The 26,445-nt window shown below is 34.3% G+C and overlaps 3 protein-coding genes across 3 annotated transcripts; 1 reads left to right on the top strand and 2 right to left on the bottom strand.

Annotated features, from left to right (window-relative positions):
* Nucleotides 1–45: 45 nt before the first annotated feature.
* LOC145632274 (UDP-URONIC ACID TRANSPORTER 1-like) lies at nt 46–3,352 on the top strand. Its single transcript, XM_081684602.1, has 4 exons — nt 46–813; nt 1,586–1,689; nt 2,393–2,621; nt 3,029–3,352. Exons 1-4 carry the CDS (start codon nt 370–372, stop codon nt 3,173–3,175), a joined length of 924 nt encoding a protein of 307 aa, XP_081540728.1. The 5' UTR covers nt 46–369; the 3' UTR covers nt 3,176–3,352.
* Nucleotides 3,353–4,225: 873 nt separating this feature from the next.
* LOC145632275 (putative calcium-transporting ATPase 11, plasma membrane-type) lies at nt 4,226–12,907 on the bottom strand. Its single transcript, XM_081684603.1, has 7 exons — nt 12,739–12,907; nt 8,411–8,462; nt 6,399–8,323; nt 6,145–6,300; nt 5,463–5,634; nt 5,085–5,383; nt 4,226–4,913 (listed from the first exon to the last, which is right to left on the bottom strand). Exons 1-7 carry the CDS (start codon nt 12,898–12,900, stop codon nt 4,608–4,610), a joined length of 3,072 nt encoding a protein of 1,023 aa, XP_081540729.1. The 5' UTR covers nt 12,901–12,907; the 3' UTR covers nt 4,226–4,607.
* A 3,418-nt stretch (nt 12,908–16,325) lies between these two features.
* On the bottom strand, nt 16,326–22,867 carry LOC145631033 (uncharacterized protein At2g39795, mitochondrial-like). Its single transcript, XM_081683139.1, has 3 exons — nt 22,687–22,867; nt 17,586–17,917; nt 16,326–16,689 (listed from the first exon to the last, which is right to left on the bottom strand). Exons 1-3 carry the CDS (start codon nt 22,810–22,812, stop codon nt 16,518–16,520), a joined length of 630 nt encoding a protein of 209 aa, XP_081539265.1. The 5' UTR covers nt 22,813–22,867; the 3' UTR covers nt 16,326–16,517.
* Nucleotides 22,868–26,445: the final 3,578 nt, after the last annotated feature.

Here is a 26,445-nt window from a genome sequence, read left to right as displayed (position 1 = left end):
TTAGATATGATCTGTACAAATACCCTATTCAAGCTTTCAAAGTGTAACATTCTTTCCAACAAAAAACTTTAAAAAAAAAACTCGTAAATAAAAACACAAAAACTACGCTTTCTATCTTCATCTTCTTCCCCACCACCTGTGACATCTCCTGCAAACTCAATACATCCCTTTCTCTCTCCTCTCAACTCAAAGATTGCTTTTTTTTTTTTTTTGAAAATTTTTTAATACATTAATTATTTAATTATTTCAAATTAATTTAACCCATCTTCCCAAAAAAGGAAAAAAAAACCCTGATTCAATCTCCATTAAAGCTCCAGAAAGAGCTTCAACCCAAATCCCCAGATCCCAAAAAAAAAAAAAAAAAAAAACATGTCAATAAAAAAAGACATGATTTTTATAGGATCATTGATAATACTATGGTATTCATCAAATATTGGGGTATTACTATTAAACAAATTACTTCTCTCAAATTATAAATTCGGATTTCCAATATTCCTAACAATGTGCCACATGTCAGCTTGTGCTTTTCTGAGTTACATCTCCATTGTTATATTGAAAATAGTTCCATTACAAAGAGTAAAATCAAGATCACAATTTGTTAAAATTGTGACTTTGAGTATTGTTTTTTGTGGGTCAGTTGTTGGTGGTAATGCATCTTTGAGATTTCTTCCTGTTTCCTTCAATCAAGCTGTTGGTGCTACGACGCCGTTTTTCACTGCTTTGTTTGCTTATTTGATCACTTTCAAGAGAGAAGCTTGGGTTACTTATGCTTGCCTTGTTCCTGTTGTTACTGGTGTTATTATTGCTAGTGGGGTATATTTCTTCAACTTGGTATTTTTGAATTATTATATTTTATTCGTTGTTGATGATCACGTGAGATAAAATCTTTGACAATGTTATTGTTGTTGGATTGTTTGTGGAATTTTAAATTTATATGATTGTTGATAGTTATGTTTTCCTCATTAGTTTGAAATCTTTGAATCTTTTATTTGTATGTTTTGATCTGATTTGGAACTTTAAGTATGAGATTTAAGATCTGGAATGTGTTGTTATAATGATAGTGAGCTAAATATTGTAAAATAGTAAATGTTTGATTTAAATTATGTCACCTTTGAATTTGGTGGATCTTTCAAAGTAGAGCATTGCTTGGTGTAATCAATTAATTACTAAGAGAAGTTATATTATGATAATGAAGATAGTTTTGGAAATATTGTTCATTATTCAATTTGTTGGGAATGTTGGTAAATAGTAATATTGTCAAATCTTGATTTAGTGCAGGAATTGATGGCATATTTGCATTGCTTGTTTGTTGATTTGATTTGTTAAATAATTAACCCCACTTATTGTACTTAATTGATTGTACTAATCTATTGGCCTGTTTGGTTATATTGATATCAGAACAAGTAAACATATTTGAATGTGGTCCTTTCGGATCATCAAGGACCGCATTCAAATTTTGAGAACATCACTAAAGCAAGCAACCACCTTTTACTTTGTCCATCTTTGTTTAGAAAATAATTCGTGTTTTTGATGATTTTGAACTTGAAAGTAAGAAACTTGATGGAATTCTTGCGGATTTTGACAGGGGGAGCCAAGTTTTCATTTGTTTGGATTTATTATGTGTATAAGTGCCACTGCAGCGAGGGCGTTCAAATCTGTTCTCCAGGGCATCCTACTCTCTGATGAAGGGTGAGTTTCTGCTACTTTATGAAACAATGTGCAATAGACACTGCAAAATTTTGGGCATTTTCAGGTAAAGAGTCATTTAGATATAAGCAGGGAAACAAAGAATCACAACAGAAATAAAGGAAGTTGTGAGTTTTTGTGGTAGTACGTTCAAAATCACAAATCTACACGACTACACATGAAAGCTTTTCTGTCCTTATATCCAATTTTCCGTTCCATCAAGTGACACGACATAACCAGGGTGCATCAAAACTTCAGAAGTGACCCGTACTTGACCAAGATGCTGATGGCAAATGATATGCAATTACTCATCTATCTTGCATCAAATTCAACATTTTAGTAGAAAATAGTACAGGAAGCATCACGGCATGGTGTTTAAAATCATGATTAGAAACATTCTCTGGGGTATATCACATTTAAGGCTGAAAGTTCAAAAGAGTGTAATACATGGCACATCATGGATCAACAATAGAATGCTTATTTCAGACATCATTCATTGATTCTAAAGTCTTATCTTAAAAACGTTGAGACTAGATATAGGACAAAAGAACAGACACTTTTCTGATAGAGTATGATACATTTGATGTCCTTCCCTATTGACTCATACTTGAGCAATTTGCAAAGTGCAAACTGGGGTAAAAGTTTGAATTCTGTTCAGATGCATTCCTGGTGGACTTTCAATCTAATCTCGTGTTACTTATTTCAGGGAAAAGATGGACTCGATGAACTTGTTGCTGTATATGGCCCCAATTGCAGTTGTCGCCTTAGTTCCTGCTGTGTTTATAATGGAGCCCACTGTACTAGAAGTCTTTGCTTCTGTGGGAGATCAGCATAAGTTCATGTTGATAATTCTTATACTGAACTCAACCATGGCTTATGCTGCCAATTTGTCCAACTTCTTGGTGACCAAGTACACAAGTGCCCTAACTCTCCAGGTTTGATATCCTTATACCTCTAATGCTTTAAATGTGTTTAATTAATTGTATGTGTTGTGAGTCGATGGCTAATCTGTTTGCTATCGTTATTCTCTCAAAGCAACAATACTAGGATTCGGAATATCTACTTTATCTAGGAAAGTAATTCTGGTTATTTACGGATTGTTTTATCCATTACAAGAACTTAATTAGTTAGGGAAGACTTTGTATGCCTTGTGTAGTGTTATTTTTTTTATTTTTTTTTTTCGCAAGTATGACATCTCATTTTCTTGTATAGCATATTTAGGTAAAGTTTACACTCCATACGTTTTATTTTCTCTTGTTCTGTTTCCTAGGGATCCCTGTGATATTGATGTTTCTCCCAGCTATTAGTATCTTTACTCAGTATATGTTAATTTTTCCTTCAGGTATTAGGCAATGCAAAGGGTGCAGTGGCTGTCGTTATCTCAATACTTATTTTCCAGAATCCAGTTACCGTGATAGGTATTGGTGGTTATACAATGACTGTTCTTGGAGTAATTGCTTATGGAGAGACAAAGAGAAGATTCAAGTAATACATTCTTTATTTAATTTTTTTTCATCTTAAATAGGAAGATTGATTAGCTAGGTAATTACACGTAACTATATTGTATTAAAGTAGCATGTCTTGAGTAGAGTGGAGCAGTATTTGTTCACAGAGAGGTCAAAACAGAGGTTATAAATTTATAATTCTATTTTTTGTATTCTGCTCACCAGGAAATTCAGCTTAAGAAAATTATCGGAAAGAATATAGTGTTGTCGTTCTTGCTATTTAACAGTATGATCAGATGAATTTTATGACTGCTGTGAAATTGGTAGTATGAAAATCTGAACGCGGCTCAAATGCTCAATTAGGTTTTTCATGCAGTAAATTTTGAGTAATACAAATACTGTAGTAGATTGCAAATTTACAACTACAAACAAAAATGAATAGAATTGAAAGTTTGCATATTCTTGGAGCATAAAATCAATACCTTGCTGAAATAAGCTGATATAACACCAGAAAAACAAGACAATTTTTTCTTCTCTACCAGCATGCAATCTCAGATAGTCAGATATTCAGGTAATATGGCAAGAAAACATGGATGAAATATATCTAATAATTTACCTCACATTTTGTAAAAACCAACAACATTTTCTCTTACAGTGCTCCGAACAGAATAACTGAAACTTGAAAAGATTAGAGGTCTCAGGGGTCTCAGTGTCTCACAATGGCACCTTGTCTCAGTTCCCTTCGACGGCTTCTCCATATGAACCAATATTGGCATGAGCACCAACTTTTGACGAAAAATAAAATCATGCATGGCTTAATCTCTTGAAGATAAGCATGGCCCGAAGATGTATCATCAGAAGTTGCTTCAACTTCACATTTTTTTCATACCAGAGGCTTTTGAGTTGATATTTTGAAAAACTAACATCCTTTGAATATCCAAAAAATCGTCAAGTATTTTTCATTGGAGTTACCACTTCTATTAAATTATTATTGGATGATACTTCAACCAAGCGAATAGTGTTTTTAAAAGTAAGTACATAAACAATTGCAAACAGTTCAATTGCAAGGTAAACTTTCAATTGACACAGAGCCATTAGATGAAAAATTATCGTCGTTTTCAAAATATTTTAAGTTAACGCGTTCTAACCAAACCATACGTTTATGTAAGCAACTTAACAGAAGAGTAAATTCCGTATGGGTGGAGGTACCTAAAATGAAACCACTTCCATGAATCATTTTGGTAAAATTCAGCCTAATCTCAAATTCCTAACATTAAGTTAATCCAAAATACCTAACTTGGGATATTGGTGCAAACAAAATGAGTTGCAAGCCGCTGGTACGAGGAAAAAATGTGGAACTGAAGCAACACCTGAGGATACTTCTTCAACCAGTTAGTTCTCTGGTTCATGCCTTTTTTGTGAAATTGAGTTATGCACCGTTTTTGTCTGATCAAAGTTGGTGCAGCCCGTGTATTATTAGACCTGTTCTGGACCGCTAGGTAGGGCTTCATAACCATTATGGTGTTGCGGAGCAGCATTTCTCTCAACAGGAATGCACTTTAGAATGACAGCTAAAGGCATGCTAACTGCTCCGATTAAAATGCTGATTAACCAAAGCTGCCAGTTCAAGGGCACAGTGCTTGCAAAAGTTCCCAGAAACTCAACTATGATTGCTTGAAATGCAACAGTGGAAACCATAACAACCATGAAAATCCAGCTGCTGAATATTCCACGGAAGACATTTATTTTCTCTATATCACGACTATTGATTTCGTTGAACACCTGATAAAGAATGGAGCAGAAAACACATAAGAATATAAAGCAGCGAAAACAATGACTTAAAAGCTCAATGGTAAGTGCTGTTTGTTGCTGGATTTTCAATTTCAATCTGAGGGAGAAAGGGAGCAATGGAAGAAAGGAAAAGAGAGAGGCAGAGGAAAAGCAAGAGGAAACCTGGCAGAACACAAAAGAGTTAAATATGACTGTATTCAGGATAACTTGAGAATCTGGGCCGCCAAGTCTAAGTAGCCGCTCTCCATCAAAGCTCAGAACAGCAAGGACAGCGAACTGATATACACTCTGGCCAAGGATATTTCTCCACATAGTCTTGGTAATAAAACTAACATTTCTTCCAATAGGAGGTCTTTTCATGAGCTCATCAGTAGGTGGTTCTGTAGCCAGGGCCAGCGCGCCAAGTGTATCCATAATCATGTTGACCCACAGCAACTGCACAGCCGTCAATGGAGCAGAACCTAGAAGTCCCATAATATATCCGTAAAATGTACAAAGATATTATGCAATGTAAGAAAGTTCAATAAATCCGGAACTAACCAGTGATGCATGCAGCTACAAAATTTAGCATTAGGGCAACTATGTTGACTGTCAACTGGAATTGCACAAATTTTTGGATGTTTATGTAGACAGCTCTCCCCCATTTGACTACATTTACAATGGTGCTGAAATTGTCATCTAAAATAATGACATCGGCGCTTTCCTTTGCAACCTGTAGACAATAACTTTTGGAGTCAGAAGGTAGAATTGCAGCTAGCATTCTACATGAAACTCTTCAGATCACAAAATTTCAGACTTAAGGTGGTAAATGATGAATCTCAATAAACAATTTCTACAAAGCTTTAATTCTAGTCTTTTCGATAACAGGTAATATCTATCTAATCTATCTATCCATATGGAAGTTCTTTGTAAAGAAATTTGGATTTTAGAAACTAAAGGTGTTGCAAAGTCTTTATTGTCAAGACAATATAATACTGAAATAATATACAAAGGTATCAACAACAGTCCCCAGAATTTGGCAAGGACCAAGGGAAGTGCCAGGAAAGAAAGAAACTGTTCAGTAGTTACACTGCAACAGTCATTTTCACAGGCATTAAAATTATTTCCAATCCACCATGTGGAATCATCAATCATGAGTAAAAGAACTGAATGAACCCTGCATCCATTCTCTAAAATAAAAGGTGCATCATAATTGACTTAGACAATGAAATTATTAACAAACCTCTGTTCCTGCAATTCCCATAGCAAGTCCTATATCAGACTCATGCAAGGCAGGTGCATCATTGGTCCCGTCACCAGTCACAGAAACCACCTCCCGGAGTATTCTGAGGTTACTCACCAATTTGTGTTTGTCTAATGGCAGAGACCTTGCCATTACCTGATATTATTGATAAAAAAATTCGTGCAAACTTCAGTACTTTCCAACTATAAATGCCTGCAACTAAAGAGAGTTTCTGCAAGAATTGGAAAACAAACCTGGATTCTTTGTGAGATCTCTTTCATCTCTTCATGAGTCTTACTACGGAACTCAGATCCTTCTACGGCAAGGCCACCTTCTGTTAGTATACCACATTCTCTTGCTATGGCCTTGGCTGTATTGATATTGTCACCAGTGACCATACGCACAGTGATTCCAGCAGCTAAACAAGTCTGAACAGCTTCTGTTACCCCAGGACGAACTGGATCCTTGATTCCAACAACGGCTACTAAAGTATATCCATCTTCAGGAATGCTGTTTTCATCATATCCAACATCCATGTCTCTGAAAGCCAAGCACAGAGTCCTCAAAGCTTGATCAGCAAAACCATTTATGACATTAGTTATATTCTTGAAGTGCTCTTCAGAAATGTCTACAGAATTGCCATTGCAATCAATCATTTTGTGGCACAAGCCTAAAACTATTTCTGATGCCCCCTTGCAGAAGGCTCGAGTTCCACCTTCCGGCAAAGCCACAAGGACAGACATCTTCTTTCTAACAGAATTAAAAGGCTCTACATTCTTTATCTGGTACTTTTGGCGAAACTCCTCAAAATTCCCCCCTAGAAGCATTCCGAATCCAAGCAATGCTGAATCAGTTGCCTGCCCTTGAATGGAAGTCTTTCCATCATGGTCCTTTACTATTTCTGCACCAGTATTTAAGAAAATAACTTGTAAAAGAGTGGTCAAGGTACTCTCAGATACATCTGATTTCAAATCTTTTCCTTTCAATTCTCGTTCTTTCCCAGCTAACCAAATCTTTTCAACTACCATATGATTTGTCGTGAGTGTCCCAGTCTTATCAGTGCAGATAGATGTGGCAGAACCCATTGTTTCACATGCAGTAAGATGCCTAACCAGTGCCTTGTCATTCATCAATTTCTTCATTGCAAAGGCAAGGCTGAGAGTCACTGCTAATGGAAGCCCTTCAGGAACAGCAACGACAATAATTGTTACTGCAATAGCAAAGTAGTCTAGGAGCTTCAATGCATCTTCTGAAGACCAGTGTGAGATCTCATCATGAACAACTTTTTCAATAATAAATCTAGAAGTCAATACTAAAAATGTCAGTACTGCAAATAATAATCCAATTTTTCCAATTATAGTAGCAACTCCATTTAGTTTCACCTGCAAAGGCGTCTCATCTTGACCCCCCTCACTTAGAGTCTCCATCAACTTACCCCATTCAGTCTTCATACCAACAGCAGTCACCAGCATTGTAGCTGATCCATCTTGTACTTTCGTTCCACATAAAAGAAACGGCTTTTCATTAGTTATGTTAATTGGCTCACTCTCACCCGTTAAGCTTGACTCATCAATCAACAAGTTGTAGCCAGAAATAAAAATTCCATCAGCAGGAACTATATCTCCAGTAGACAGATTTACTATGTCTCCAACAACCAAATCAAAGATCAGTACCTTCTGCCTACGTCCATCTCTTGTAACCTGAACATATATCTTCTTCTTCTCTTTGTCCAGATCTATGAATTGCAATGACTGTTTGTAGTCACTGACAGCAGTCACAATAACAACCAAAAATATACTGAGTAGAATTCCCACCCCATCATACATTCCTTTAGGAAGCCCTTCAGTACTAATTCCTACCCCTACTGAAACCACCGCGCAAACCATCAGAATTATTAATGTCAAGTCATGTAATGCCTCCCATACAAATGTCCAAAATCCTCTAGGAGGTTTTTCAGTGTATTTGTTTTGTCCATAGATTTTTTGCCTACAAGGTATGTCACTTGATGAGATTCCGTCTTTGAGTGATGAGGATACTTTCATGGCTAGTCCTTCTACGCCCCCATGGGTATTAAAGCCCTTTGTATCATGACCACGAACAATTGATGCCAATTCATCGGAATTAATTCCAAAGCCCTCCTCTTGGGTTTCCTTTGATAGCGTATATTCAGCTCTACCAGCTGCAAAAATGATTTTACATATTAAACACTGAATAATTGGAGAAATAGATAGCAAATAATATCATAGAATATTTTGAAGATCCATACCATCACTAAAACGAATTGCTGCTTTATGTACCATGAATGCAACACGTAATTCCTGTCAAAATAAAAAACTAAGTACACAGGTCTAGATAAAACTAACTCACGGAATATAGGATGATGCAGCCAAAGACAAATCAAACCATGCAGCATATATATCTCCTTATTCCCAGAAACAATTTATCAAGATTACCATTACCTGCAAGTTCATACAATAATATTTGTCATATGCTATAGTTCGAGTAGCCTAAGTGTCAAGAGTACACAAGACATCAATGGGTATGGCTAACAGTCCAAACTACAAGCAACTGCCTCAAGATCCCCTTGTGAAGTGTCAACTATACAAGACATTGATGTGTATAGTGCAATGCTGGAACTACAAGTGATGCTGAGGAATAATATCCCTAATGTTAGCTGGACTTTTCAGCCAAAATTCCCATTTTCTCTTAGAGTTACATTCGCTCTTGAGGTGTGAAGTTCTATAGTGTCATAGCTAGTCATAACGTAGGCCAAGGATAAACAGGATTCTTTTGTTCCATCTGATCAAAGGAGAAAAAAGAACGAGTTTACAGATTCAATTCTTAACTACTCTTCTCCTCTCCACATCATAAAATGTAGGTCTTAGTATTTTAGTAGTTATTTTTCAAGTAACAGAGAACAATCCACAGTTCTTATAAAAAGGTTTCTGATATAGGTTTCGTTTCAAGCAACCTCTCCTAGTCTTGACTGTTTTGTAGACTAAGGGGCTAAGAAGCATCATATGGGCTTCTTATAACCCTTCCAAAGGAAAGAAATATATTGGATCATTTTTATTGTTCTTCTTATTGCAGGACATTATCCACAACCTCTAACCAGGAAATTGAAAGACATGATCAAAACCAATCGCGATACTTTCAGCTGATGTCAATACACAGACCTCATACTAGACAGCATATAGTGCAAGTTACAAGATTCATAAATGAAGTCAAAGGTGAATATGTGCAATTGAATTTACCAACAAGAATGAAACATAAACCTACTCTATTGAGCATCTAGCACCTCGCACAGACAAGGAAAGACGGTGCATGGACTAGAAAAAGGAGTCATATATGATGTTGAATTACAGCGACATGGATTTAATTCAGTTGAACACCCAAATTTTGGGACAACATCTGCATATAAAGTGCTAAATTCATTGATCATGTTGGAACTTTACGTCTACAAAAATCTAGATGAAACCATTTATCTTGATTCAGCCTTGTAACACATTCCTCAAATCCTTACAAGTCACAAAGGTTAAAATAATTGTCATTGAAACGCTCATATATCTATATATATTATATGGATTTACGCCCCCATTATGTGCATAAACACAATGTTTACTATGTTGTGACTTGTGAGCTTTAATGTGCTAAGTACTTATGGAGTAATAGCTACAAATTATAAGCTCCGCTAGTCAATACATCCAGTTCAATCAGTTAGTCAAATTAGTCAACACAACAAACTCATAGAAACTAGCTACGCGCTAATGACCAAACAAAACCTTAGTGTGCTAAATCCTTATTATGGAATAGCAAGTTACGTATTCAAAGTTTTCATAAGCCATAAGGCAACTTTTTAACTCTTAGTAGGCCACATTTCAATCTTTACTTTATCCATAACACGGCCATATAATTCATAGTGCATTAGGTAACAGGTACCTAAATTGTTAGGTGTTTCGAGTTTTCTTATGTAAGGTATTTGGTATTAATCCTAGCAAGGACTTATTCTCGTGAATTCGTGATACATGATAGTGGTACCAAATTGCACGTACAAAGATTTTAACTGGAGCATGTAGCACATCAAAAAGATAAAGGATAACTAGATAACCCATAACATCACTTTCGCAAAAGATAGCCAAAAATAACCTATAACAATACAAGATGCCCATATCTTCATTTTGATCAGCCAAAACTAACCTACATTTTTTAATGAAAGTTCAAGGAAATTTCCTGTGATATGTACTTATTGATAATTTTGTATAGATGTTGAAAATGAGTTAAAAATTTGCGGCTACAAATCTCCTTTGCCCATTTACAGTGGCTGAGAAGTAAGTCAAGGTTCATTATTTATAATGCTATTAATAGGTGCACCCACTTGCTACCAACACTAGAGTACAGAATTTTGATATTTGAGACAAATGAATAAAAATATAAGTGGGTCTTCTACAAAGTAGAGATATGTGATTATCAGTTATCACACTAACCTTAACAAGTGGAATCTTATTAGATACTTCGTATTACAAAGGGTATGTTCTGATTTATCGAACTGAACTAAATTGAGCTAAAGTGAACTGATTTGAAATAAGGAACTGATTTGAAACTGAACTGAACAGAATATTTTATAAGAGAAAAAAATTAGGAACTGAACTGATTAGAGCTAACCTAAACCGAACTAAACTGAAAATAAGCCGAAAATTACAACCCCTAAAGCACATTACTGTATTAGATGATTCAACTACAATCTGACAGCAAGTATACTGGATACGGCAGAATAAGTACTGACTATTTGGAAATTGGCGACATTGTGTAATGTGTACCGCTAAGTTTAGTTGTTTCTCCGGTGATTTGATACGAGGTATTAGATACTCTTCCACTATTTTTATTTTTTCCCTAATGTGAATTAAGTAATTAACCAACCGACATAATGTCGTGTACACTATGCAAACTACTCTGTAGTCTGTACGACCTAACTTAGTACAGTGAACATGAATCAATGAAATTTAATTGTTGCTAAGATATTAGAGGGTGTTTGTTTGGTGAGATAATTATTAGATAGTAATCCTTCCGTCCTCCGTTTTTATATGCTTGCTCTATTTCTTAATGTGCGGAGTTGAGAAATTGAAGAAAATAATAAAATAGGAAGGAAGTGGGGTAGATTATTGTAAAAACTTTTCAAATAAGAAAATAAAGCAAATATTTAAATACGACTGAAAAAGAAAAGTGGAGCGAGTAGAGTAGTAATTAAGTTAGTTATTTGTTTCAATTTTATTTCCCATCTAGTGTCTATACCAGATTAACAGGAGATTAACATTAATTATTTTTTTTTCTTATCTCACTCCCTTCTTCTTCTTATCCCTGACCTTAATCCTTTCTTTATTCCAGTTATTATTTCTATAACTCTATCTCTATCCTTATTTCATACCAAATGTTCGTTAAGATTTTTATTTTTTGTACTCGAGGATACAAAGGTACGAGCCTATAGAAGAGATCCTGTCTAGTAAGGGCGTATGTCCGTTAAGATTTTATTAAAGCATTTTATACTTATTCCATCAAATGTAGCATTAAAATTATATGATAAAATCACTAGCCAATTAATTAATACTCCCTCCGTCCCTGAAATAACGATCAATTTGGCCTAATTTTAGTCCCAAAAAGAATAACTTATTTGTTTTTCCCAACATCTATTAAAATCACAAAATTATCAATATATCCTCAAATATTTTTATCATTAGCTCCTTCTACCTATTTTATCCTTGTACTTTTTCAGATCTTTATACTATCTCTCTTGGTATTAAAGAGAATTATGATTCACTTGTGTTTTTCCATACATTTGTACTTGTAAATTAAGTTTCTTAATACCCGCGAAATCATCCCAAATGGATCGTTCTTTCGATGACGAAAGGAGTATCATAAGTGTTTATATGGTATGTATTGAATTGGAATGCACATAGCATATGTACGCCGTTAAAAAGTCCATGGTCTTGTTTGACAATCAAATATTAGCATAGACTATTTCTCTTAGCTTGACTATTATTTTTTGGGTAATGCTATATGTAGCTAGGGCTATATATAAGCATTAAATACACTTTTGAAAACTATATAAAATTAGGATTTCATGACAAAAATTCTTTAACTTTTTTATGATTTTCAAGTGTAAATTTAATGCTTGTATGTAACCCTAAGAACTACGTATAGCATTTTCCTTATTTTTTTCATTAGTTGTGTACCATACTGCCATCATGTTTCATAAAAAATAAAACTAAAGCCTCACCCATCTATTTTACTTCGTACATAAATGACATTTGAGGACATAAATATAATCTATGAAAGATTACCTTTATATCTCAAACTTTAAAAAAGTCAACATAACAAAAAAAAAAAGTTACTCCCATTTTATCAACCTATTTTGACTAAAATAACATGAACAGCCGTTAATAAAGTCTTTTATTATCAAACATTTTTTAGCAATTTGAAAGAGATTAATTGTAAGGAAATACAAAAGGTCAACTAACTCTTGACAGTTAAACAGATATTTTCAGCAACATTAATAGTACATTATTACGCCATTAAAAAATAAAAATAAAAAAAACGAACCTGAAGAGTTTTAGCAGCTTGAGAGCGTTGTTTAAGATTAGCAACATATCGAAAACGACGACGACGATTACGAATGAGCAATCCGACGGCTTTTCGCCACCGAATACGAGCGTCTTCGGGCGCATCCGGCGGCAAATTAAAGTCCTTAAGCAAGCTTTCCATTAATAGTCGATCAAATTCGGTTTCGGAATTTGTTTGTTTTTTCTATGAAATCTTATTATATGAAACGAATTAACAAATAGAATAGCGGGAAGTAGTACTAGTAGTACAACAGCCTACCCCGAAAGAAAGGTTGTGTTTTGGAGACTAGAGAAATAAATAATGGGAAAAAAAATGGGCCGTACTTTTTATACGGAGTAAAGGTCCATTTAGTGGACTCCACGTTTATTTGATTTTATAAAATTATAAAGAGGAGTTTTTTTGAAAGTCTTTTTTTTTAAGGAAAATGCTATACATAGCCCTTAAGGCTACATATAAGCATTAAATTTGCACTTGAAAATCGTAAAAAGTTAAGAAATCATAAAAATATAAACACTAATTACACTGATTTACGCGTGTTTTTGTCATGAATTCCTAATTTTATACAATTTTCAAGTGTGTATTTAATGCTTATATATAGCCCTTAGGGCTACATATAGCATTACCCTTTTTTTAAAGGAAAATTTGCCAAGAATAATACCACTTTTCAGTGGTCTTCCAAAAATGGAATAACCTTTGGATTATTTCAAAATGGAACGACCTTTGGTACACATCCGCCAAAAATGGAACAAAAAACCTGTAACTTGTTTTACAGGTTACATTTGACACATGGTGATTGGTTAAAGCATTTTTATTTTATTTTAACATTCTTCTTTAATTATAATGATTAAAAAAACAAATCTTAAATTTAATTTTTTTTTTTTTTTTAAAAAAAAAAAAAAAACCAACTAAAGAAAACCCATCCCCCCTTGGCTTGCCGGCAGCCACCACACCATCACCCGGTCTCCCCCTTTCTAAACCCATCGGCGTGCCCAGAGATACCTACCAGCGTTGGCGGCACCGTCCTAACCCTGACACGACCACCTATCCCCTCCCCGTGAAGGCTTGAACCACCACCTAAAAATTCGAAAACCCCAAAATCACCACTCGATTTTGGGGTTTTAATATTTTTGGGTGGTGGTTCAAGGGGGAATGGAGTGGAGTCAGTTGGCAGAAGGGCGAAATGGTTTCGTCGGCACAAAGGAAGGGGATTGGGCGCCAACCGATAAGGAGAGGAGGGTTTACGAGCGGAGGAGGGGGTTTTCGGGAGGGGGTAAGGTGGTTCAGGGGAAGGGTATAGGCTGCGTGGTCGGGATTTTGGTTAGGAGGGTTTCCGCCGACGCCATATAGGAGTTCAGGCCGTCAGCCCGGGGTGGGGAGGAGGAGACCGGATGGTGGTTGAGTGGCTGCCGGCAAAGGGAGGAAAGTGTTTTTTTTTTAGTCTTTTTTTTTTTTAATTTTAACTCTTTTAAGTAATTTCTTTATTTGGTTTTAAAATAATTTATTTTTTTAGTTTTAAGGTTTTATTTAAAATAAAACAAAATTAAAAAAAAAAAGACCAATGACATTGTGACACATGTCATTGGTAACCTATCAAACCGGTTACCAACCGGTCACGTTCCATTTTTGGCAAATGTGTATCAAAGGTTGTTCCATTTTGAAATAATCTAAAGGTCGTTCCATTAATAGAAGACCGGTGAAAGGTGGTATTATTCTTGGCAAATTTTCCTTTTTTAAATGACTTTGATAATTTTGTGTATTTTTTGGAGTTTGCCAAGAAAATCTTACATGGACCTGTTCCACAATAATATTATTATGGATCCAAGATTTATACATTCAATATAGTGACTCTAATTTTAATATAGTAACCTTATTTTTTTAACATAGTAACCTTTTTTAAAACTTATGTGACCATTAATGTTATTATGAATTTAAAGTACGACATTATGTTGAATAGTGACCTTATTATTATTTATATTGACCTTATATTAAAAATTTCATTAAAAAAATTAACCTCTTATAGTTTTTATAATGTCACACTAACTTTTATTTCAACATAATAATAATCTTTATTTTTAATATAGTATCCTTTTTTTAATTGATAAAACAATCATATTATCTCTAATGTTGGTGGTCCACAATAAATTAGTGTGAACTGTGAACCGGGTCCATTTAAGAATTTGTATCTTCCCTTTGATATTCTTAATTGTTATGCCTCAAAAAAAATTCTTAATTGTTTTATCTAACTTTATATTTAGGAAAATTTTTAAATTAGTACCCAAAAATGTAACCATTTTCGAACTTACCACCCGTTTAATTTTTTATTTTAAATTACCACCCCTTAAATTAAATAAATGCTTAGATTACCACCCATTTCAAAAATCCGGTAGATTTTCCGGTTGTGGGCCCTAGCTAACGTTTATTTTGACCCTTTTGACTGATTTTTTTTCCCGATTTTTCTCTTTAAAAACGCTCTCCTAACTTCATTTCACATTTTTCTCTTTGAAATTTGGTAGAATTTGGTGAAGGAAATGTGAATTAAAGTATAGAAAGCGTTTTTAAAGAGAAAAATCGAGAAAAAAAATCAGTCAAAAGGGTCAAAATAAGTGTTAGGTGGGGCCTACAGACAAAAAATCCACAGGATTTTTGAAATGAGTGGTAATCTGAGCATTTATTTAATTTAAGGGGTGGTAATTTAAAATAAATAATTAAACACTAGTTCGAAAATGGTTATATTTTTGGGTGGTAATTTAAAATTTAACCTTATATTTATATGCAAAATACTCTTTTTGATTCAAAATACTGTATTCTTAATTAGAGTATCTAGAAGTATAAAATTATAAAAGTTAGTATTTGAAAAGTTAGTATCTAGAAGTATAAAATTATAATTTGGCGAATGTGTTTAATCTTTATGTATAAAGCACCAACGAAGGTAGAAGTGGTGTAGGTAAATAATGCAAAAGATGAAATATTGTTGAATGAGGTATTTTACTGTTAACATGGTTTAGTATCTTTCAAATTTGGCTGATGCACAAGCTAAACTTCCATCATTCTTTTTAAATTACAAATTTTAACTTTCATGCTTGCTTATGAGTTATGATGAGTACTACTCTAAAGTTCTAATTCAAATTTCAGTCTCTTAATTCAAACCCTATTATATGAACTTTAAACTATAAAATCCAAGTAATGTTTTGTTGATAATCTATTGAAAGATTGCAAATTAACTAACCTAAAAAAATGTATAAAAAAATATTCCATAATTGTCAACTGTGAGTTAACAATTCTCTTAAAATAGTAAGAGTAACCTCTTTTTTTTTCGGCACACCCTAACTGTATAGTATTATTATTGTAATTCAGAAAATGTATAATCGTGTATGTGTATGTGTATGTGTATAGCTTCTGTATTATATAAATCTCATAAGACCGCCTTGTGCCAGCTCGGGTGTGGAAGGTCTACAATGTGCCAATTCAAAAAATAATGTGAACAACTACCATAAGTATTTGCAGGACAATTTCCTCCTGAATGAAAACAACGTGCTCAGAATTGAACATGTCTCTCGGTAAGTCAAGAGTTTTCGACTTTTCGTTGAAGTTTCATAAGCATAACATAACAGCTAATTCATGCTATCTAACAACAATGCTATGACTAGACCACAATGTCTAACCAGGTCGCCAAAAATAACCCTGCCGTGTTTATATACATGAAATTCATGCTTACATCTGAGACAAGAGCAAAGTCCGAAGATCATTCTCTCTGCACATCACGTTGAATCACCTTGAGATACCATTCCTTGAAGTTTCTGCAGCCAGTTGACGTATTGATTTTCCTCCTTTTTGTGCATGTGTACTAAAAGGAAGTTCATCAAGCTCTCTCCAATACCCTTCGTCTGTAAATAGTCTCTGAATGCATCTTGAAGATCAGAGTCTAATTCACTGAAGAAATAAAACCATAAATGAATATCAGAATATCAGTTGAATAAGGAAATATTCTCATGGATCTAGAAGATGAGGGTCCAAGTCACTGTAAAAGTAATGAAAAAGAAGAATATTTACTAGATCAAATAATACAGTTTTATGATGATCCGGTCAACAAAATCCTACCCTAGAATATCAAAATTAGAAACAGTTGCATCTATTTGCTTACATCCCTATCTAGGCCCTATAATAGCATGTGTCCATGTTCATCCTCAGAGGCATGGAGTTCAAAGTCTAGGAGAGCTGAAAGTTGATTTTAAAGAAGGAAATGAACAAAGATTGGAGCTGCAATATTCAACAATTCAGATTAATACAGTAAGAAGGCTCTAGTGCTGCAATATTAAAGAACACGAAATTTAAACTAGGGAAGGAAAAAGGAATATAACTAGCAGATACAAAGTATAATATGGAGTAGAAGACTGCTGCACATTGAAAACCAAGCATGATGAATTGATGACCATTACATTAGGTCATTGAAAATCAAGCATGATGAATTGAAGGTCAAAAAGTGATGAATCCAAAATGGCAAAGAAGTAGGGCGGATACAAGGATATAAGAAACGTTGTTAGCAGATTATTACTCCCTTTGTTATATATTTTACTTAATTGGGATTGACATGGAGATTGGATAGCAGTTAGATGTTGAATAAAGAATGAATTAAGATAAACGGAAAATAAGAGAGAATGTGGATAGATAAAATGATTGATGGGATACAAATATAAAGTTTTTTCTTGGACACTTAAGTTTCGACATAGGGAATTAGGGACTAAGGACTAACAATTAACATACAATCCTATATTTTCATATAAACTAACTAAAAGAGCTTGTTAATCACAATGACAACATATATTTACCTAAAGGAGGGGGCCTTGTAATTTTTAGGACCTGTAGAGCTTGTTGATCTTAGATAATCTGCAGAATGGATATTAAATTCTGGGCCATAATGACCTGTATTGGTAACTTCACACTTGAAGTGGAGAAGTGAACTTAAGCCAGGCTTTTTTATGCACACTTTCATAAGAACACCCCTTGGGTATGTACCATCTCTTGCATAATCTGGTGGACCAAGTAAAGCCGAAACAGCAACATCTTCGCCAGTATCACATTTCTTTCGCAATACTACATCATTAGAATTTGGAGTATCCCATTCCACTGTGAAATCTCCTGGGGAACCAGCTTGATAATTCTGTGCCAGGAATAATTCTGGTCAGGCATCAAAGCAGCATGGTATCAAGTTATCAACTAAAGCAATAGGAGTCTAGGAAAAAAGAAAAAAAGAAAGAAAGAAAGAAAGACAGGAAAGAGCAAGCTCTTCAAGCCGAGCTTTGGTCTCTGGAACTTCCAGAAATTAATTGACTTTTTGATGAATTGCTGAAAGATAGCCCCATGTGAGTTGCATATAAATATAATCTGTGTGTACTAGAATAAGCATGTCAAATAGAAGCCAGGGAAAATTCTTAATGATAACATGTACTCCAGAGAAGCAAAAGACTAGTTCATTCAGCAAAAACGAACTCTGTATATATAGCTTACTATAAGCAACCCAATACGGAAACCATTTACTTCACTTCTTCTCCACAGGTTTGCAATCCAAGGCACAAACCATATAAGGATTACTAAACAATATATTTATACAAGATATAATACCCTTCTCCCACTCTTCTTTCTCTCTTCTAGTAAGAGACATTTTATATTCAAATTTCCTGGTAAATTTCAACTATAACAATAAATCACATCTGGACTTCCCCTTTCAAACCAATGGTGGTAGGCTGGGGTTTTCATTGCACAACCAAGATTATGTGCACAAACAAAGACTTAACACGCAGTACTTACCTCTTAGCACAAACATTAACTAGGAGTCTAGGACTTAGGTTGGCAAGGCCACAATGCATTGCTACTGAAACAAAGATGCAGATCGATTAGGCCCACAGCTAAGCATAATTTCTTGAAGCATTTAGATTATTTAGAATCCCCCCTCGCTTTTTGTCTCAAAAACTGAAGTCTGAAATTGCTTTGCTCATATCAAGTTATCTACACGATCCCTTTTCCTCAACAGGTATAACACCGAAAGATGACTATGTCCAAAAAATAAAAGGTTGGAACTAACTGATATTTACTCTATTGTACCGTGAATAATATTTGGCTATTTGCTTTTGTAGATATTATCTATCAAAAAAATTCAAGAATTCTATGCATAAGCAACTTGTAGTAAGCTTCTCACAATAAACTCTGCAAGTAGCAAAACACACAGCTGGGAAGTACATTTTAAAACCCCATTAAAGTTCTTCCCTTAAATGGTACTAAAGCCATGTGTTGGAGTACACGACTCAAGTCAGCAGCCAGCTCATCAGTTTGTTACAGCACAGTCAGCAGAAGAACAGCTCAGCAAATAAGTTTGTTAGAGTTTGTTAGATTTCTGTAACAAACTCTTGTATAAATACGAATCTTGTACTGTATTAAACTCATTCATTCAATAATAAAAACTTCTTTCTTCTTCTCCAAGTTTATTTTTCCTCTCTATTTTTCTGGAGAAATTCTCCAAGCCAAAGTTCAGTTGATGAACTTCAACATGGTATCAGAGCAGAACATTGCTCATTTTTGATCCAAATTCCGCATTATCTTCTTCAAATTTCCTTGTTCTTCTTCTTTCTAAATTTGTTTTCAGATTTTTCTCTTGATTTTTTTTTGCCACAAACAAAATTATCATTTCCAGGGATGTTGTTTTCTATGAAAAACATTTCCCTTTTCATTTTTCCTCTACACCTTACAAAACATATACAAACAAATTTTTTCTTCCTGTCAACACTCATATTTCACATACAAATATTGATATTCCTGAAATCTTTTCTGATTCAGGAAATAATTCTATATCTAATTCTTCCTCAAATACACCAGCCTCACCTCTTCCTGCTAATATTCAAATTTCTACCCCAATTCTTCCTAATTCTTCTGATTCTCAAACACAGGACATCCTTCCTAGACAGTCTTCTAGAGTCAGCAGACCACCTTCTCATCTATCAGATTATAAGTGCAATGCTGTTACTAATCATTGGTGTAACCTGGTTAGTTTTGATTCTCTTCCAGCTAAGCAGAAGCTGGAAATTTATGCTTATGAGTCACTTATTGAACCCACAAGCTATAAAGAAGCTGCAGGGGATCCCTCTTGGGTAGATGCAATGGACAAAGAAATTTCTGCCCTTACTAAAAACAATACATGGGATATTGTAATGCTTCCTAAAGGAAAAAAAGCAATTGGCTGCAAATGGATTTTCAGAATTAAGAAAAATGCAGATGGCAGTATAGAAAGATACAAGGCAAGGCTTGTTGCCAAGGGTTTCACACAAAAATATGGGGTTGACTATGAAGAAACTTTCTCTCCTGTTGTGAAAATGTCAACTATCAGATGTTTAATTTCTCTTGCTGCTCAAAATGGTTGGGATTTATTTCAACTTGACATTAACAATGTATTTCAGCTCCTAAAGGGTATGTTTGCAGACTTAAAAAGTCTTTATATGGCTTAAAGCAGGCTTCAAGGCAATGGTTTGCCAGATTGGTTGAAGAGTTAAAGTTTCAAGGGTTTTCTCAGTCTAAGAATGACTATTCTTTGTTCTTAAAGAAAGATGGAGTTGATACAACAATTATTGCAGTGTATGTTGATGATATTATCATCACAGGCTCCAATAATCAGTTAATTTCTGATATCAAAGCTCATCTGCACACCATTTTCAGTATTAAAGACCTAGGACAGTTGAGCTACTTTCTAGGCATTGAAGTTAGTAAGTGTGCTGAAGGTTATGTTTTATCTCAGAGGAAGTTTACTAAAGAGCTATTACAAGACTGTGAGTTAGACATTTCTAAGCCTGCCAATTCTCCTTTTCCCTCTCATATGAAGCTTTCTTCAGATATGGGTGAACTTTATGATAATGCTGCACTCTACAGATGCTATGTTGGGAAGCTAAATTTTCTCACTAATACAAGACCTGATCTTGCCTTTGCTGTTCAAACCTTAAGCCAATTTATGCATTGTCCTAGAGTTCCACATGTTCAGGCCCTGCAACATACTCTGAGATATGTTGCAAGCTCAGTGGGTCGAGGTATTTTACTCAGGGCTGTTGATCAGCTTACTTTACAGGCTTTCTGTGATTCTGATTGGGCTGCCTGCCCCTCAACAAGAAAATCTGTCACTGGTTATGTCTTACTTCTTGGACAGTCTCCTATCTCTTGGAAATCTAAGAAGCAAAGCACTACCTCAAAGAGTTCAGCTGAGGCTGAATACAGAGCTATGTCTCATGCTGCTAGTGAAGTTGATTGGTTAGTAAGGATTCTTGCTGAACTTGGATTACAGAATTTGAAACCTGTGAAGCTTTATTGTGATAGTCAATCTGCTATTCACATAGCCAAGAACCCAATTTTTCATGAGAGAACAAAACACATTGAGGTCGATTGTCATTTTACCAGGGATAAGGTTCTTGCAAGACTGATTGAACTTACTTATGTTCCTACTGCTTTGCAACTTGCTGATGTTTTTACCAAACAGCTCTCTGTTTCTCAGCAGCAGTTGCTTCTATCCAAACTTGGCATGGTTAACTCTCCCCTGCCAAGTTTGAGGGGGGGTGTTGGAGTACACGACTCAAGTCAGCAGCCAGCTCATCAGTTTGTTACAGCACAGTCAGCAGAAGAACAGCTCAGCAAATAAGTTTGTTAGAGTTTGTTAGATTTCTGTAACAAACTCTTGTATAAATACGAATCTTGTACTGTATTAAACTCATTCATTCAATAATAAAAACTTCTTTCTTCTTCTCCAAGTTTATTTTTCCTCTCTATTTTTCTGGAGAAATTCTCCAAGCCAAAGTTCAGTTGATGAACTTCAACACCATGAGTCTAGCAATTAACCGGCTGTATCATAGAGGACAACAACAAACGGCTTCCATCTTGGCATGATTTCTCATTTTTGTAATTAAACCTTGTATAATCTTGTAAGTCCAACATTTCATAACGAATACTTCCCTGTCCTCAATAAGAGACCATGTCTCTATATTCAGTTGAATCAAAACAAGATAGGTTACTCTCTAATTTCAGTAATTTAATTCACAAACTTCACAAATTACACCGATTGATACCTTAACTACTAATTACTTAGTACTTTTATTGTAGTTCTGGTATTATATCACAATTTCTTATACATCAACCAGTAATCAAATACTCACATGTAGCTTATTATTCAAACACGAAGAGAGTGTATGGAATATGATATAGGATTAACTCGCACTCGTAATTCATCCTTAAAAATAATGTCAGTGGGTATGATCTATTTATCCCTATAAGCAGAATTTCTCAATCGAAGTTTAGGGGCTACATAAGCAGCTTCGCACCGTGTTTTTGCCAACCAAACAACTTTCGGATTTTCAATGTTTTAGACTCTTCAACAACTTAACAAAGCACTGGCTTTTATCCTAAGCTAATGGTCATTGCCTTGCTACAAAGAATACGGAAAAAATGAAAAATACTCGAAATAAATAAAAGGGGTAAATACAAGTTAATCTCTGACACTCACAAAATTTGTTTATCACATGGCAATTTTGTAAATAAACCAACAACTTTTTCTATAAAAGTGGGTCCTACATTGATGATGACTGGATAAAGGTGTTTATTTACCAAAATGCCACGTGATAAACAAATTTTGTATCCCAGAGATTAACTGGGGCTTCCTCAAATAAAAGGGTTTCAAAATTTCGAAACTTTAACACAATTCCAATCACAAATTGGCAGAAAACCCATAAATTACTAAAAAAAAAAAATAATCAGAATTCAAGCATGGTGTACATCAATAAGTAAGAACCCTAAAATTAGTTAATTTGAGTTCACAAATTTCCAATGAAAAAGGCACATTACAGAAATTGCATAATCTAAAAAGAAAAATAAAGAAAAATTGAGGAAAGAGAGAGGAAGAAATACTTGAAAGCAGGGAGAAGAGAGTTCGTGAGTGATTTCAGACTGCAAGATTTTGAGTAAATCGAAGGCTTTGACTTTGGCGGCTTCCCGATTCTTGAGTACTGTTTGCATTGCTCTTACGTTCCGCATTCTCGACTACTGCTATGAGGCCTATGACTACCAGTACTACTCCAGATTCTTCCACAACTCAGTTCAAGGAGTCGAGGTTCAAGGGCATTTGTTTTGCTTATTTAAATTATTTTTTAACTTGATAATTAAATAAATATATAGACGAATAAATAATAATTCAACTGGCACCCAAAACAATCTTACCTTTTTTCTCAAAAAAAAATAATCTTACCTTTCAATTATTCTTAAATAATCCAATCTTTAGAAATATTATCTTTTAATGAACCAAGGTGACCTATAACTGGTTATTTTATTTTTCTAATTTTATTCATTTATTTATATTGACATTTGTATTTCCATTTATAAAATTGTTGTAAAGAAAAAAATATGTTGATGATAGATAGTGTTGTGATTTTCATTTCAGTTCAGTTCACTTCAGCTCCAATAAGTTCAGTTCAGTCAATCAGAACAGACCCTTAGTTAATCAGTTGGTGTTAAAATTGAAATTTTGTCTAATGACTCAATGTATATATGCAAAATTAAAAGACCTTTATAGGAGAAACGAAGAGCTTCAAAGGAGAAAATGAACATGACAATGGGCTTTAATGGATGGGGAGGACACCCTCACCCTATGGTGTTAACCATGATCTTTCCTTTTTTTTTTCTTACATTATTTGTTTAATTAAGTTGCAAAAGTCGCAGGAAATATGGTGGTGAAAGTGGTGATTCGAAAAGAGAAAGCTCGAGTAGCTTCAATGGTGTACCAATAGTTTAAATGAAAATTGTTAGAAGATGACGGAGGTGGGTCGTGGTTGGGATTGTTAAAAGAAAATTGAGGGGGTTGTGGGTGGTGATTTGCGGAAGATCAAAGATAAAGGACAATGAATAAAGAGATGAAAAAATGGTACAACAAACATATAAAAATATTGACAATTCATTTTATCAACTTTTTTTTTCCATGTGAGAGAGAGGTTTTCTTACGTTGAAAACCCTTAAGGTGTGTTGCAACTTTCAAGTATAATTTTAAAAACAAAGAGGGTATATATATTTAATGGGGGGGGGGGAGTTCAAGTGTGATTCATCTTAATATAAATTTTATAATTTTCACACATATAATTCAATTCAATATATTAATGACTAGATATGTACATCTGATATTTGTTCATAAACTTGTATAATTCAATAGATTTTCTCATTAAGCTTTGACTGGTAGATTTGGTACCAATAGACATCTGGGACTCTTATGGAGAAAATGAAATTTATATATCGCAATTATTAACCACTGCGAGTCTGCGACCTACTCCTAATCCACAAGTCACTCCCTAATGCCATGTGATGGCACCTCAATGAATCTTATTGTTAAACCAGGTCTATTTAATTATCTAGTGTTAAAAATGGTGCAATTTAAGTAATTTTTTTTCCCCTCAATTAAGTGCTTTAGTTTTCTTTTAAATCCATTGCATTCACTCACTTTCACCAACACCACTATTTTCGACACCATATTAACCGTCTCTAACTTTCAACAACACCATTTTTTTACTCCATCTTCCACCAACGACACTAACTACAACGCTAAATATTATACAAAATGTAACACCCCCAAATTACTCTCTAATATTTAACAATGCTAAACCAACTTTAGGGAGTAACATGGAAGTATTACCGCCACGTGATTACGTAAGGCTTAACAGACTTTTGCAGCGGAAAACAGTACTTATCTTTTATTATTAATAATAGTAATAATAATAATAGTTTGATACACTTTCAAAGTAGCTACACCACTAATACTATGTTTACTAAATTAAACTAGGTGGTCACCGCCCATCATTCCCAATGCCGCATATAGTTCACGTTGTCTGATCGCCATCACCTATCTACTTATCAAAATGATAAGTAGGGCCAAGCCAAAACAAAACAAATACGTATTAGCCAAAATGCTAAGTACATACAAATGCTAGACATGTACAATTAATTTAATTAATTAAACATGCTTTCGAAGAGATTTAACTTTAATAAATCATAATTCATCCAAACCAATCCTGAATAGAAATTCATGTATGAAAACTTGTCAAAAGAACCAATTTCCGAAATAACCAACTTTCCAAAGATAATTCCGAATAGGATGGATCAGTCTATATTTTCATAAATCGTTTTTCCCATCTAAGTGTGCACACCCCCCAATCTAGTAACTCCTTTACATAGTGCTATCAAGGGGAAAGACTAGGTCATACAAAGTCCATAGTCTTCAACTTACTCCGCATAGTGGGAGTTAAAAATCAAAAGATCAAAGGAGTAAATCATGTTAAATAAACTTTCCAATATCCCATACTCGGGATAATTTAAACAATAAAACTTCCCTTTTAAAACATCTTGAATATCAGTACAAGTTTATAATCAACCATATGAAATATTTAAACATTCGAGATCAAACACTTAAAATATGTTTCACCGAAATATATTTTACAAACATTTAAACATGGTCCGAAATCATTAAACATGTAAATCACGTTGCATATAAAAGTCACTTTAAAAGATCTAGCCACGTGTACATACTTTGATCCTTACACACAAGTACGGGACTCCTAATTTTGAGCCCGAAATTCCTCCTATAACAAACCAATAATCCTAATCTAATACTTTTCAACCCACAGACACAAGGACTTAAACTATCGACTTTGACTAGTTGTGCATGAACAATTTATTATCTAACCCTTTTATAAAATAAACACTTGTATTCATGAAATTATCTTTAATAATAATAATAATAATAATAATAATAATAATAATAAGGTAGTAGTCTAGTACTTAGGTAGTAGTAGTAGCAAAAATATCAACAGTAACAACTACAATACTAACAACAACAACAATAATAATAATAATAATAATAAGAAGAAGAAGAAGAAGAAGAAGTAGTAGTATTAGTAGTACTTAGTAATAGTATTAAAATGAGAAATATATGGCTTACTTACGGTGAGCAACATAAGGAAGGAGATGGCAACAAGGTGGTGGTCGAATGGCGGCGGTATGGTGGCAGCGAGGAGGTGCTTGTGAGGAGCTTAAGACCACAAATGAAAGCTAAAAGGAGGTGAGTATGGGGGAGGAAGGAGAAAGGAGAAGTAAAGTAATAAGAGAAGTAGGAGATGTGATGAAAATAGCTCATGTTCCATGGCTATTTATTGCCCCAACTCAGGCACTATTCCAATCGATTTCATAAATGCAGCCAACCTAATAAATGTTGTTGGCCTAATAAATGCAACTGGCCCAATAAATGCTGCTGACCCAATAAATACAGTCGGCCTAATAAATGTTGTGAATATGAGTAGTATTAATATAAGGGTTGATTTTGATTACGGAAGGAGGAATAATTTGGTACTTGTTAGTTTGACTAGGAAGCAAAATACTGGAGGTTGAAATTCCGACAACTTTGAGTTGACTCATATAATTATAAAGCGTAATAAAATTATATCTTTGTAAAATCATATATGGACTTAAATAGATATTTTTTTTTGTATAATAAAATATTTCAAAAAATCCATAATTAATAATTAGTAAACGGCTAAAAAATACGGGGTATTACACGAAAATCCTATGAAAAAGTGAGATTAAGGGCACAGTCAACCCCAAAAGGTTGGGGTTATGGCAACCATGTCCTCC

The sequence above is a fragment of the Chenopodium album genome, chromosome 5, assembly GCF_948465745.1.
Source record: "Chenopodium album chromosome 5, dcCheAlbu1.1, whole genome shotgun sequence".
NCBI classification, from domain to species: domain Eukaryota; kingdom Viridiplantae; phylum Streptophyta; class Magnoliopsida; order Caryophyllales; family Amaranthaceae; genus Chenopodium; species Chenopodium album.
The sequence above is the reverse complement of the archived record's forward strand: the minus strand, read 5'-3'. Positions and strand labels throughout refer to the sequence as shown.

Coding starts and splice junctions, on each gene's coding strand:
- LOC145632274 (XM_081684602.1), top strand. CDS start 370: ATGTCAATAAAAAAAGACATGATTTTTATAGGATCATTGATAATACTA. Junction 814..1,585: donor GTGTTATTATTGCTAGTGGG/GTATATTTCTTC, acceptor GGATTTTGACAG/GGGGAGCCAAGTTTTCATTT. Junction 1,690..2,392: donor ATCCTACTCTCTGATGAAGG/GTGAGTTTCTGC, acceptor TACTTATTTCAG/GGAAAAGATGGACTCGATGA.
- LOC145632275 (XM_081684603.1), bottom strand. CDS start 12,900: ATGGAAAGCTTGCTTAAGGACTTTAATTTGCCGCCGGATGCGCCCGAA. Junction 8,324..8,410: donor AGCAATTCGTTTTAGTGATG/GTATGGATCTTC, acceptor TCATTTTTGCAG/CTGGTAGAGCTGAATATACG. Junction 5,635..6,144: donor TGGGAATTGCAGGAACAGAG/GTTTGTTAATAA, acceptor TATTGTCTACAG/GTTGCAAAGGAAAGCGCCGA.
- LOC145631033 (XM_081683139.1), bottom strand. CDS start 22,812: ATGCGGAACGTAAGAGCAATGCAAACAGTACTCAAGAATCGGGAAGCC. Junction 17,918..22,686: donor TCTCTTCTCCCTGCTTTCAA/GTATTTCTTCCT, acceptor TTCCTGGCACAG/AATTATCAAGCTGGTTCCCC. Junction 16,690..17,585: donor TACAAGGCCCCCTCCTTTAG/GTAAATATATGT, acceptor TTATTTCTTCAG/TGAATTAGACTCTGATCTTC.